The following is a 14,886-nucleotide window of genomic DNA, read 5'->3' as shown; positions in this document are numbered from 1 at the left end:
CTGAAGAACTCAACGTCGACCATTCTATGGCCGTTTGACATGTGAAGCAAATTGGAAAGGTGGAAAAACTCGGTAAGTGGGTGCCTCATGAGCTGAGTGGAAATTTTAAAAAATCGTCATCTTGGAGCCAGGTGCGGTGGCTCATGCCTGTTATCCTAGCACTTTGGAAGGCTGAAGCAGGTGGAATGCCTGAGCTCAGTTTGAAACCAGCCTGGGCAACATGGTGAAATCCTGTCTCTACTAAAATACAAAAAATTAGCAGGGCGTGGTGGCATGCACCTGTAGACCCAGCTACTCAGGAGGCTGGGGCAGGAGAATTGCTTGAACCTGGGAGGCGGAGGTTGCAGTGAGCCGAGATTGTGCTACTGAACTCCAGCCTAGGCAACAGAGTGAGACTCCATCTCAAACAAAACAAAACAAAACAAAACAAAACAAAACAAAATAAAATAAAAGCATCATTTTCAAGTGTCGTCTTCTCTTATTCTACAAAGCAACAACGAACCATTTCTCAAATTGTCATGTGCAACAAAAAGTGGATTTCATTAGACAACCGGCAATGACCAGCTTAGTGGCTGAACCAAGAAGAAGCTCTAAAGTACTTCCCAAAGCCAAACTTGCACCAAAAAAAGGTCACGGTCACTGTTTGGTGGCCTGCTGCTGGTTTGATCCACTACAGCTTCCTGAATCCTGGCGAAATCATTACATCCAAGAAGTATGCTCAGCAAATCGATGAGATGCATCAAAAACTGCAAAGCCTGCAGCGGGCACTGGTCAACAGAAAGGGCCCAGTTCTTTTCCACAACAATGCCTGACCGCACATCACACAACAAATACTTCAAAAGTTTAATGAATTGGGCTATGCAGTTATGCCTCATCCACCATGTTCACCTGACCTCTTGCCAACTGACTACCACTTCTTCAAGCATCTCGACAACTTTTTGCAGGGAAAACGCTTCCACAACCAGCAGGATGCAGAAAATGCTTTCCAAGAGTTCATCAAATCCCAAAGCACGGATATTTTACGTTACAGGAATAAACAAACTTATTTCTCATTGGCAAAAATGTGTTGATTGTAATGGTTCCTATTTTGATTAATAAGGATGTGCTTGAGCCTAGTTATGATTTAAAATTCTGTCCAAAACCACAATTACTTTTGTACCAACCTTTAAACACATAAGTATGGCTTTGTTCCAATACAATTTTATTTATAAAAACAGTCAGCTGGACAGATTTGGCCTGGGGGCCATGTATGCCCACCCCTGGCCTAGTCAAGTAAAATGCAACAGCAGTGACAAGTGACAGAGTGACTTTTGAGCACAGGCTAAAAAAGGCAATACAGCTTCCATCTCCTCTCCCTCTCTCTCTCTCTCTCTCTCTCTCTCTCTGGTAACCTGGTAACACACTCTGGGAGCCCTGAGGCAACATATAAAAAGTTTAGCTAGCCTGAAGCTGCCTGACTGGTGAGACCAAATGAAAGACCACACAGAGACAGAAGGAGCCCTAGCTATATGCCTGGTCCAGGAGACAGGCCTGTGAGTGGGTGAGCTTTCAGATGATTTCAGTCCTCAGACTTCAAACCTTCCAAACTAACACCAAGTAGAATACAGGCGCAGCCAACCAAAAGCTACCTACATTGCAGATATGTAGGCTAAGTAATGATTTTGTTGCTTTAAATCAAGGGTCAGCAAACAACAGCCCTGCTATGGGTTTAAATATATGTGTGCCTCCAAAATTCACATGCTGGAACATCACTTCAGGGTGACGGTATTAAAAGGTGGGGACTTTGGGGAAGTGATTAAGTCATGCAGGCTCTGCCCTCATGAAAGGATTCGTCCTTCTTATAAAAGGTTGAAGGGAGCAGCACCCTAGTGCTTTCTGCCATGTGAGGATACAACATTTGTCCTCTCTGGAGTACACAATAACAAAGTACCATCTTAGAAGCAGAGACTAGGCCATCATTAGACCCTAAACCTACAGACACCTTGATCTTGTACTTTCAACCTCTAGAACTGTGAGAAATAAATTCTTATTCCTTGTAAGTTACTCAGTCTGAAGTATTTTATTTTAGCAGGAGGAATGGACTAAGAAAAACCCTTAGGTCAAATACAATCTGCCACCTGATCTGTAAATAAAGTTTCACTGGGACTCAGTCACAACCATCCATTTATGCACTGTCTATGGATGCCTTCACACTACAACAGCAGAGCTGGGTGACTGTGGCAGAAACTGTATGCCCACAATACCTCAACTACTTATTATTTGGTTCTTCATGAAAAAAATTGCCAAGCCCTATTTTAAGCCATTAACTGGTAGGCGGATGGATTGTCATGCAGCAATAGATAATCAAAATACTTCCTTACTTCCCTTAAGTCTCTGCATAAATACTACCTTAGAGAGGTCCTCCTTTACCTTTCCATAAAAAATAGTGTTCTCTTCATCTTTCGCATGCCATAAAATGTTACTCCTCTAAAAAGTATTTATTGTGGAGAAGCAATTAAAGTCTTGCACCACTGTAAACATATGTACATTATATAAACATACACATTACTAGTATTGTATAATTGTTTGATCTCTAGATTGCCAGCTACTCAAGGGCTAGTACTTCATTTCAATAACTTTAAACATTCAAGGGAACTGCAATGGAATAATATACCATTTGGGGCCATAACAGGTGGTGACTGATAACATGGGTAAAAAGAAAAAACTGTGAAGCTCAGCATTAGTGCACCAGTGAAAATGTCTTCATATTTCATATCATTGATTATGAGATGTGGAAAGGACTAAGGCAGATTTACTCAATTCTTTTACATATTAAATTACTATGTATATTTGGATAGAATGAGATATAGACTTAGGTAAAAAACCTATGAATACCTGGATTTGGTAGGGGGTAAAAGCCACCTATTCCTAAGGGAATAACTGTATAAGGAAAGGCTATGGCAGAATCTTTTAATAATTCTAAGTTCACATTAAGGCTGATTTCATCATGACAAGTTAATGAGTTGCTCTGCTGATAGCATGAATAAAAACTCATTTGGCTGGGTGCAGTGGCTCACACCCATAATCCCAGTACTTCGGGAGGCTGAGGCGGGTGGATTGCCTGAGCTCAGGAGTTCAAGACCACCAGCCTGGGCAACATGACGAAACCCTGCCTCTACTAAAAATACAAAAAATTAGCCGGGCGTGGTGGGACACACCTGTAGCCCCAGCTACCTGGAAGGCTGAGGCATGAGAATCGCATGAATCCGGGAGGCAGAGGTTGCAGTGAGCCAAGACTGCACCACTGCACTCCAGCCTAGATGACAGAGTGAGACTGTCTCAAAAAAACAAACAGAAACAAACAACAAAAAACCCTAAAAACCCAAAAACTTCATTTGACACATTTATTGTAGTCAATAAAGATTGTAGAAGGGATAATTTGAATTATTCTTGCTCCAGGCTAAACTCAAACTTGTTTAGCACAGTGCATGGCATATAATAATTGGTTGAATGAATAAATAAATGAACAAGAAAACAAACAAAAACAGCTGGGGGTAAAGCACCAGGCTTAGTTCACCTCTTGATCTGGTCTGTAATTCTTTTTTTGTCTTTTTGGAGACGGAATCTCACTCTGTCACCCAGTCTGGTATGCAGTGGTGTGATGTCAGCTTACTGCAACCTCCACCTCCTGAGTTCAAGCAATTCTCCTGCCTCAGCCTCCCAAGTAGCTGGGATTACAAGTGTGTGCGATTATAGGCGTGCATACCCGGCTATTTTTTTTTTTTTTTTTTTTGTACTTTTAGTAGAGACGAGGTTTCACCATGTTGGCCAGGCTGGTCTTGAACTTTTGGTCTCAAGTGATCCACTTGCCTCAGCCTCCCAAAGTGCTGGGATTACAGTGTGAGCCACAGTGCCTGGACTTCAGCTTGTAATTCTTTTTCCATCAAGTAGGCAATACAGAAACATAGTGACCACCAAAGTCAACATAAAGATTTAATTTAATTGATAGGCGTTCCTGTCATCCTAAATCACAAAATCATAGCTCAACTGCTGTTGAACAGCTGCCAAATATTCCCTTAAGGGTTTGTAGCTTTCTTGAGCGCACATTCAAACATTTACAGAAAAAGCTTGCCAAAAGTTGTACTCAAAGTGAAGAATGGCTTTCTATGCTACAGACAACAGATGTAAGAATTTTTCCTAAATGCTCTTCCAACAATCAAAAAAAGTAAGAACTATATATCTAATCGGGAAACATGAACTGCAAAATGCTATTATTTTTCCATTTTTAAAAGATATACAGTATTGTTTTATATCAGGAACTACAAGATACTTTCTCAGAAAACCTGAGTTTCATCAGAATTGTTAAACTGTCAGGAACTGCAAGAAATCTCAGAAAACCTGAAATATAAATCAAGATTTGTTTATCACGGTATTAAACATCTCTAATTAACCCTTAACTTTGCTATCTACTAACAATACCCCCTCACCATCCCACAATAAAACAACTAAAAATTAGAGGTGTCACTGATGATCAGATTACCACTAGTAACCAGATTACTTTAGCCAAAGCAGGCTTATAATGACAAGTGTGTAACTTTCCCAGTTTGAGTCAGCAAATGTTCTTATATTTCTCTAGACTGTTTCAGGCAGTTTGGCTAGAATTTTAAAATTCCTTTTTCCACATTTTGTAGTTCTATGACTTCCATGGCCTCTCCCTCATTATGCAAATACAATCATATACTGTATAACCATACTCTGGTCAACAATGGACTGCCTATAGGACAACGGCTGGAGCAATACATTATGCCATATAACTTAGAAGTATAGTAGGCTATATCACCTAGGTCTGTGTATGTGTATATACACTCTATGATGTTTGCACAATAAAATCACCTAACAACACATTTCTCAGAATGTCTCCCTCCCTCCCTCCCCTCTTCTCTCCCTCCTTCCACAAACACTTATTTTGTCCCATGTTTTGCATTAGATCTTGGTAACTCAAAAGACAAAGATAAAAATAATCCTTTCCTTTAGGGAGTTCACAGTCTAGTAGGAAAGACAGACACAGAAACCAGCAGTTACCAAAAAAATGTGATCAGTGTTGCTACGGACTCTGTTCGAGATATCATAAGAAAAGACAGAGTAACTACTCCTGCTTAAGAGATGGTTTTGCAGTGGAGGTCACACTTAGTCAAGGACAGGGAAGAGAAGTATTGTAAGCAAGTAAGTATCACTTCATTTATTCAACAATTTGAACATCTACTATGCGCAAAGCTAGGGATATAACAATGAATAAGAGACACTGCTCCTGTTCTCATGGTGCTTACATTAAGCACGAGATACATAGTTGACTACTAGCTAAGTAACTGGTTAACTGCAACTGAGATAGGTGCTACAAAAAGGTACAAGGTACTAAGAGAACCTAAGGTGACCTGAGTGCTGGGAAGATGGTGGAAGGTGATGGTCAGGAGCAGCTTCTCTATATAAATGTTTACAGTGAAGTCTGAAGGAATAGTAAGAATTCACTAGGTGAAGGAGAGGTGGAAGAGCCTTCCAGAGAGAAGGAACAGCAGAAGCAGAAGCTATAGTATGAGGAATGAAATGGACAGGTTACTGCAGGAGTCCAGGTAAGAGATCTTGATGGTTTGGACCAAGGTGAGTATATGGAAACAGAGAGAAGTAGACAGATAACTGATTATATATGGGAGAGGGTAAGTGAGAACTTTCAGGGTGATGTGTACATTGTTGGACTTGGCAAGTAGGTGGATGGTTGTACCATTCACTGACAAAGACTGGTGGGACGAATAATGAATTCAGTTTTGGATATGTTGCATTTGAGATGCCAGTGAAATATTCTAGCTGCAATGTTAAGGAAACGGGGGAGAGGATGGGGGTGGCGGGGGCAAAAGGGTCTTCCAGCAATGGTCCTCCAGCAATGAAAGCCCCATTCCTATAATTTTACTGTGAGATATGGCTAGGCATCGTGGATCACACCTGTAATCCTAGCACTCTGAGAGGCCGAGGTGGGCAGATTGCTTGAGTCCAGGAGTTCGAGAGTAGCCTAAGCAACATAGCCAAACCCCATCTCCTCAAAAAGTACAAAAATTAGCCAGGCGTGGTGGTGCACACCTGTAGTCTCAGCTACTTGGGGGGCTGAGGTGGAGGATCACTAGAGCATGGGAGGTCAAGGCTGCAGTGAGCCAAGATTGCACCAGTACACTCCAGTCTGGATGACAGAGTCAGAACCTGTCTCAAGAAAAAAAAAAAATTTATTGTGAGCTTGAACCTAAACTTGGCTCAAAATGAGGGCTTATCTTCATTCTAATGTCAAACCTATGAACGTAATTTGGGATTATCCATTTCAAATTCAAGTAATTGCTAAGTCTACAAAAAGCATATATAGCCCTTTTTCCTTTTACTCTTACAAGATAAGCATCTGAATAGGTTTCTTCAGCCAACCTTTCACCGTTTACTCTTTGCTCTTCATTCCACTATATCCTTCTTTGTAATCAAAGTTAACAGCAAATTATAAAGAGCTTTATAATAGTTATTACTCTTTTGTTACCTAAAATATATTTATGATGTTTCATTAGGACAGACATAAAAAATAGAATCCTTATATTATCATACAGTTTGCTTAAAAGTTATTGACCATGTTTTCTTCCTATGAATTCTTAGGTACAACACAGGCTTAAAGATAAGATCTATCAACTAGAATATTACATAGTCATGGATGCCAATAAGCAGATTACCTCAAAGAGATGTGAAAGTGGGGTGGGGGACCTTCAGCTCTGTTTGCAATGCTTTATTTCATTTAAAATGAAATGCAGACCAGGCACAGTGGCTCACAGAGGTCGAGGCGGGCAGATCACTTGAGGCCAGGAGTTTGAGACCAGCCTGGCCAACATAGGGAGACCCCGTCTCTACCATAAATACAAAAATTAGCCAGGCATGATGGTGCGTGACTATAATCCCAGCTACTCAAGAGGCTGAAGCATGAGAATCACTTGAACACCGGAGGCAGAGGTTGTAAGTAAGCCAAGATTGCACCACTGAACTGCCAGGGTGACAGAGTGAGACTGTCTCAAATAAATTAATTAATTTAATTAAATGTACTGCACTCCAATCTGGGAGACAGAGTGAGACTGTGGAAACAAGGGAAAGAAAGAAAAGAAAGCAAAGAAAGGGAGGAAGGGAAAGGGAAAGGAAAGGAAATGTAGAGCTCTGAAGCAAACATGTCAATGTTGACATATGTTAGTTCTAGGTGATTAATACATACATTGACTGTTTATTGTATTGTTCTTTCTGTTCTGTGATATTTACTTTTTTTCATAAAAATCTCTGATCAGCAACTGAGGAAAAAAAACTAATTCAGGAATTATTTCACCTGTCACTTGTATTTATTTTCTATTTTATTTGCACTGCACTCATACACATTAAACATTTTATTTAACAAAGTTCACTGCTTTGGGTACTTAATTTATGTATGAAATTAATGACCTTTTATTCAAAGCACTACTGTTGTTAGAGGAATGACTAATATTACAGAAGGTGATGACTCATTGCGGTGGAATTTTGCTAAAGGCAAGACAAAGCTTTATATCTTTAGGTGGGAATAAATTACAGCTTCATACAAATGCACTTACTAGTAAATCAAAGAGGAAATTAAAGGCAGTAAATCTGTGACCCGAATGCAAACTACTTTAATGGGATGCTTTTCAGAGATTTTCCAGGAGTACAAGCAAATCCTTTTAGATTTGCAGCAATAAAAAAAATGCTATGTGGTGCTTAACCATCAAAACACAGCCTTTGCGATTATTCTTCAGGGGGAAACTTTTGCTGCTTACATAAAATAACCTCAGGGGCAAGGAGTAAAGAAAATATCAAAGATCAAGGAAGCTGATAATTACTTTAAAGATTAATGTTTTGCAGATAGAGGCAAAAGCTATCATGGATATCTCACTATTAATTCATTCAAATGATTAAAAGAAAGAAAACACATCAAGGGTGGCATTTTGTTCCAAATGACTGTGGATTCATATAGTAAGAACATACTTGTACCCAGGCCCCAGTGATCCTCCCACCTCAGCCTCCAGAGTAGCTGGGACCACAGGCATGGTGCCACCACACCCAGCTATTTCTTTTTTAATTTGTAGAGACAGGGCCTCCCTATGTTGCTTAGGCTAGAACCTCACTTTGAATACCATTCTGATTTCTCACAGAATAAGTTATATTTTGAAATATCTTACTAATTTAAGAAGATTAAGTATTGTGATCTATTCATATTCTTATCCAGTTTTCCACTGCTTGATTTAAACACTCTTTTCCTAAATGCCTTTCTATTAATTTGCTGCATAAGCAGCTCATAAGTTATTTTTTTGTCACTGCTGTTCAACTGTTTTAGTCAGATGCTTGTCTGGACTCTTCCAAGTCTTATAAAGATAACTAACAGTTGTGTTCTACATAATATCTATAGTAGAGTCTTCACCAAAGATGACGCTAGGCATCTACAATATTAACTTCCAGCAAAATGGCATCTCTGATTATTTTAGTATTGTATAACAGTTTAGGAAAATAACCACATTGTACTCTGTAAGGAATCAAAGTCAAAGTGCCAAGTGCTTTAGGCATTTGTCCTTACAAAAAGCACCATGCTATCCCCTCCCTAGAGCGAGCCCAGGCTGGAAAGAGTTTACTGTGAATCAAAAATATCACAAAGGGTCCAGTGTGACCCATAACATTTCCAGTGTAGATCAAAACTCAGTTATACAGTTTTTCTTTTGGGAAGGCAGCAAGGCAGATGAGAAAAAAAGTGAGCTAGAGAGTAAAAATGATCTGGATTTAATTTCTGAGTCTTACTGCCTAACTTTGGGCAAATTACTTAACCTTTGAAAATATAAGAATTCTCACTGGGTACATGTAAACATGTATGTGAAAATAACATACATAAAGTACTCTAGCAGGCATCTAGTGAATATTAATTTCCTTCTGTTAGATTATCAGGTTATAATGGAGTCTTTTAACAATATCTTTAAAATACTAAAAAAGAGGCCGGGTGCAGTGGCTCACGCCTGTAATCCCAGCACTTTGGGAGGCTGAGGCGGGTGGATCACTAGAGGTCAGGAGTACAAGACCAGCCTGGCCAACATAGCAAAACCCCATCTCTACTAAAAATGCAAAAATGAGCCAGGTGTGGTGGTATGTGCTCATAATACCAGCATTCTGGGAGGCTGAAGGAGGGCAGATCACTTGAGGTCAGGAGTTCAACACCAGCCTGGCCAATATGGTGAAACCGTGTCTCTACTAAAAATACAAAAGATTAGCTGGGCATAGTGGTGTGCGCCTGTAATCTCAGCTACTCGGGAGGCTGAGGCAGGAGGATCGCCTGAACCCAGGAGGTGGAGGTTGCAGTGAGCCAAGATTGTGCCACTGCACTCCAGCCTGGGCGACAGAGCGAGACTATCTCAAAAACAAAAACAAAAACCAAACAAAACAACTCAAAAATAGCAATGGCTATCACTGTGTCTCAGTTCACCTTTAATCATTTCTGTATCTTTTTTATTTTTTTCCCATTCTTACGTATATACCCAATTCATTTCTATATCTATCATGCCTGCTATCTCCTTACTTTGGGGCCCCCTGAATTATATAATCATAGAGTTTATGAACATCTCAAATATTACTCAGGCTTCTAAGAAGAGCCCTTCCTAAATAATCTGAAAACTATGACCTACTTTATTTCTAAGACCCTCTCAAGGTTGACTATCTCTCTATCATCTATCTATCTATCTATCTATCTATCTATCTATCTATCTATCTATCTATCCATCCATCCATCCATCCATCTATCTACCTACCTACCTACCTACCTACCTACCTATTTTGAGACAGGGTCTTGCTATGGTGCCCATTCTGGTCTCAAACTCCTGGGCTCAAGCAGTCACACTGCCTCAACCTCCTGAGTGGCTGGGCTTATAGATGCACAACATCATGCAGGGATAAAAGAGACATTTAATCAGCACTGGTAACTCATTATGAGGCAGGAGAACAGGGTCTGGAGGCAGGGAACCTAAGGCCGATTCATGCTGACTTTCTAGAACTAAATCAAAAGGAAAACCCCAACTTTCCATGCCCAAGTAGCAAAAGGACCAGTGGCTACTCCCTTTGTACCTTCCCCCCACCCTTTTTCTGCATGACAGACTAAAAACTGAAAGTACCTCTGATTGTTTCCTTCCCACAACCAATCAGGATGGTCGTGGGCCAAGTCTTCATTTGCATAGGAGTGTAACTTTGTAACTTCACTTCAGCCTCTGATTGTTTGTATGTTTGTGTAGGGTGTAACTTTGCTTCAGCTTCTGATTGGTATCCTCCCACAACCAAACAGACTGATCGTAGGCCATTACTTCATTTACATAGAGTGTACACTAAGTAACCAATGGAAAACCTCTAGAGGGTATTTAAACCTCAGAAAATTCTATAATGGGCTCTTGAGCTGCTTGCTCGGGTCTGCTCCCACCCTGTGGATTGTACCTTCATTTTTAATAAATCTCTGCTTTTGTCGCTTCATTCTTTCCTTGCTTTGTTTGTATGTTTTGTCCAATTTTTTGTTCAAGACACCAAGAAGCTGGACTCCATCCACCGGTAACAATTATACAAATTCAGATTTCTACTGTACCTAAATAACTAAATTAAGTTGCTTTTCATCTTTACATTGTCTGTAAAAATGACAAATTATAGGCCTACCATACAATATTCCTTGAAACATGAGAACTGTAATCAGGCTCTTTCCATCAGGCTCCTCTCAGGCCAATAAAGTAATATCACTGTTTATCAAAGCTTCTACATATTAATACAAATGCACAACACAGTTTAATAGTAGGAAACTAAAATGGGCTTTTAGGATCTACTGTATAAACTTATTAACTATGGAAACCCTGGGCAAGTAACTTGCTTCTCTGAGTTTCTGCTTCCAGATCTTTAAAATGAGGAGAGTATCACATTTCTTTTTTTTTCTTTTTTTTTTTTTTGAGACAGAGTCTCGCTCTGTTGCCCAGGCTGGAGTGCAGTGGCGTGATCACGGCTCACCACAACCTCCGCCTCCTGGGTTCAAGTGATTCTCCTGCCTCAGCCTCCCGAGTAGCTGGGATTACAGGCATGTGCCACCACACCTGGCCAATATTTGTATTTTTAGTAGAGACGGGGTTTCACTATGTTGGTCAGGCTGGTCTTAAACTGACCTCAGGTGATCCACCTGCCTCGGCCTCCCAAAGTGCTGCGATTACAGGTGTGAGCCACCACACCCGGCCTCACATTTCTTATAAAATCACTTAAAGAATAAATGAAATGAAATAAGGTAGACATTCAAAATACAGTCACTACCTTCATATTAATAAAGTGAAAACAAGGCTAAAGAGTAAATGAGGGGAAAAAAAACACATACCATGTTCACTGCATCTTGATCAAAAGGGTTCCATTCTATATTCTGAGGATAGTGGGCGAGAACTTTGGATTTGAATGTTCTTCTCAAAGGACTCTGGTCAAAATTTTCGCCTACAACAAATAATATATAGTTAATATCTAGAACTTTTCCAAAAGCAAGTCATAGTTTTCTATTTATTTTATAGTCCTACTACTGACTGATAATGTTGAGATCTGATTCAATTTCTGCCTCTAACCATCAGTATTGTAAAATCCCGATGGACAACTAAAAAACTGTTAACAACAGAGCAGCATTTAAAACTTCAGAATCTGAATTTTAAAATCCTGGCTACTCAACTGATACTAAAAATCAAAATATGGTAATATAATCATTGCTGTAACCTAATTATGGTCCACATTTCAGTGTGTGGTAATAATAAACTATATGAAAACATTTACTTCAGAAAAGAAAAGTCTTACATTAAGCTAATCATATGTCTTATGATCCTAAAATTTTATACACACTTAGACCCCCATGCTACAGTGCTCAAAGGAAGCAATTTTGCTTGAGTTTCCACAAAAATCTCTGAGAAATGTGATTGCATATCCAGGTTCTTAAGTAACAAAATTAACAGAATTAGAAACATCATTGCTGAGTCATCCTGTTTAGTAGACAGAACACATTAAACATACTAACCTTTTAAAATAAATGAGCTATCCTAAGTTAAATTCATTATCTGGCAAAATTCTGGAAACATAAAAGTAGGCTACATTTTAATTACTAAGAAAATTCAGGCCAGGCACAGTAGCTCATGCCTGTAATCCCAGAACTTTGGGAGGCTGAGGTAGGAGGATTGCTTGAGCCCAGGAATTTGAAACCAGCCTGGGCAACATGGTGAGACCCCGTTTCTTTTCTTCCTATTTTTTTTTAAATAAATTTTTTAAAAAGTAAAACATTGAAAATTCAATAATAGCTATCAGATTAGTTTTTTTAACCTCCTCGACCAGAGTAATTCCTTTAAGACCTATTATCCCTAAATGTTTTAGTTTCATGAAATATTTTAAGGTAGATGGATCTTAAATTCCCAATGTCAAAAATTTGGGATCAAGGAACTAGAAGATCTTGCAACAATTTTATCGTGTTGTGTGTTTTCCTACTTTTAGAGTTCTAATTAAGTGCAAAATACTAGCTGTTACAGCAAAAGATAAATGTCACTTTACCAGTATTTATACTATTAAAAATATCACAAAGCAATTTGATTTATGAATTGTATTTGACTTCTAGTTAGACTCAGTTTCTATTTTGGGTAAAAATATGAAAAAAAAAACCACCTTGGAATGCAAAACAGATCGCAGAAGGAAGAAAAAGTCACACTCAAAAATCTTGCTGGAGACAACAATATAAAATACATAGGAATTTTTTTGAACAAGGACACATAATTTAAATATATTTGCTGAGGCAACTAAACTACTATTTCTAACTGAAGTCCTTGGCTAATGATCATTATTTTCTTTAGATTCCTCTGACTTATTTAGGCAAACATTTCATCTCTGTATTTTTCTACTCCATACTTCCATCTTCTAAGAGTTGAGAGCATTCATTTCTAGAAGAGAAATTGTCAGACATCCTTAAGGAGAGTTTATCAATTTTTGCACCAAGCTTCTAGAGTATGTAAGCATCAAAAAGTCAGCAGAGGAATGTGAAACTGTTCATGAGAGTCAATGTGGCTGAAGAACAGATTCAGGGCTCAGAACTGATTTCAGGAAGAGTCCATGATGTTTTTAAGCTGATGCTAGATTTTCCTGTGAACACTAAGAAATTTTAAATTATTCACTTCTTCATTTAAAAAAAAGTTGCTTGGCCAGAATGTGGTGGCTCATGCCTGTAATCCCAGCACTTTGGGAGGCTGAGGTGGGCAGATCACTTGAGACCAGCAACATAGTGAAACCTTATCTCGAAAGAAAGGAAAGTAAGGGGGAGCGGCATGGGGAGGGCGGAGGGGGGGGCATGGGGGGGGCAGGGAGGGGCAAGGGGAGGGGGAGGGGCAGCGGAGGGGGCAGGGAGGGGCAAGGGGAGGGGGAGGGGCAGGGGCAAGGGCAGGGGGAGGGGGAGGGGAGGAGAGGGGAGGGGAGGGAAGGGAAAGAAAGAGAGGAAAGAAAGGAAAAGAAAAGAAAGATAGATTTTTTAGGTTACTTTTCATTTCACTTTAGAGAAAAAACAAAATTCCTCCCAGTTATAGTCTAAGCTGCTGATAGTGTACTGACACAGCAACAGCGTAACTTCATGATAGCCATCAAGAAACCCTCTCCTTCACCTACCCTCTAACACCAGAAATACTTGCTTTTATTACCCACAAATGTAAATAAAATATGAAACACTGCAGAAGCAGAAGAAACAAGACATAACCTATCATAAAACTCCTTGCAACACTTACCTCTTAATTCAGTCCTGCCTGTGTATAGTTAAAATAACATTATCTTCATTCATGTATCAAGTTATTAATGGGACAGGAGATATATCAGAAAGGTCATGAAAGTGCCATTCTCAATATAATTGTTCTGTTAACTAAGGAACATTGCACCTTCTTGACACACAAAGAATCAACAAGAAGGAAACCACCTCCAGAAAGAAATAATTTTACAAAAACAAAAAAAGCCACACAACAGTAACAAATCTAACAAAAGAAAAGCAAAACCACCACCACCACTGCTTGTTAGACTGCTTAAAAAAGGGGTAACGGGAAAGATCATTGCTATATATACACAGCTGTCTTGGCAAATATGATTTGGAAGGATATTAGGGGAAGAACCAACTATGTAGAAATTCTGATATCACTGTTAAGAATTCAGAAATGGGCCGGGCACTGTGGCTCATGCCTGTAATCCCAGCACTTTGGGAGGCTGAGGCAGGTGGATCACTTGAGGTCAGGAGTTCGAGACCAGCCTGGCGAACGTGCTGAAATCCTGTCTCTACTAAAAATACAAAACTTAGCCAAGCATGGTGGCATGCACGTGTAATCCCAGCTACTCAGGAGACAGAGGCAGGAGAATCAGTTGAACCCGGGAGGTGGGGGTTGCAGTGAGCCAAGATCACACCACCGCACTCTAGCCTGGGTGACAGAGTAAGGCTCCGTCTCAAAAAAAAAAAAAAAGAATTTAGAAATGACTGGATGCAGCTATTCCTACTAGCACTGGCCAAAAGAAGAGAATCTTGGTGATGACTTTTGGGGATGAGAGATGGGGAAACAACCTATACTTCTCATTTTAAACACAAGTTTTACCTCTAACTTAGAATTTACTGCTGGGAAAAAAAACGGGAAAATAACCAAGTCTAAGAATTTGGATTCCCAGGAAATGAAAAATTACATAAGCATCCTGTACTTAAAATTTACCTTTTAAATATTATCTTGAAACAAACAAGGACTATAAATTTGTACGACTGCTATAACTACATATCAACTTAACTCCAAGTAACACTGCCAAATAACC

At 39.5% G+C, this 14,886-nt stretch overlaps 1 protein-coding gene across 12 annotated transcripts in view; it reads right to left on the bottom strand.

The window, feature by feature from the left end:
• Positions 1-14,886, bottom strand: part of DENND5B (DENN domain containing 5B) — a 208,929-nt gene that overhangs the window by 102,623 nt on the left and 91,420 nt on the right. For 11 of the 12 annotated variants that reach the window (XM_001138331.7, XM_009425632.5, XM_016923690.4 and 8 more), the window contains one exon: positions 11,420-11,529. The exons of the other annotated variant lie outside the window; for it this stretch is intronic. In XM_001138331.7, coding sequence (XP_001138331.3) covers positions 11,420-11,529 — 110 coding nt within the window. The remainder of the gene's footprint in view (positions 1-11,419; positions 11,530-14,886) is intronic. 12 annotated transcript variants of the gene reach the window in all.

This window comes from Pan troglodytes, chromosome 10, assembly GCF_028858775.2.
Source record: "Pan troglodytes isolate AG18354 chromosome 10, NHGRI_mPanTro3-v2.0_pri, whole genome shotgun sequence".
Lineage (NCBI taxonomy): Eukaryota > Metazoa > Chordata > Mammalia > Primates > Hominidae > Pan > Pan troglodytes.
This window is presented reverse-complemented; position numbering and strand designations above follow the sequence as displayed.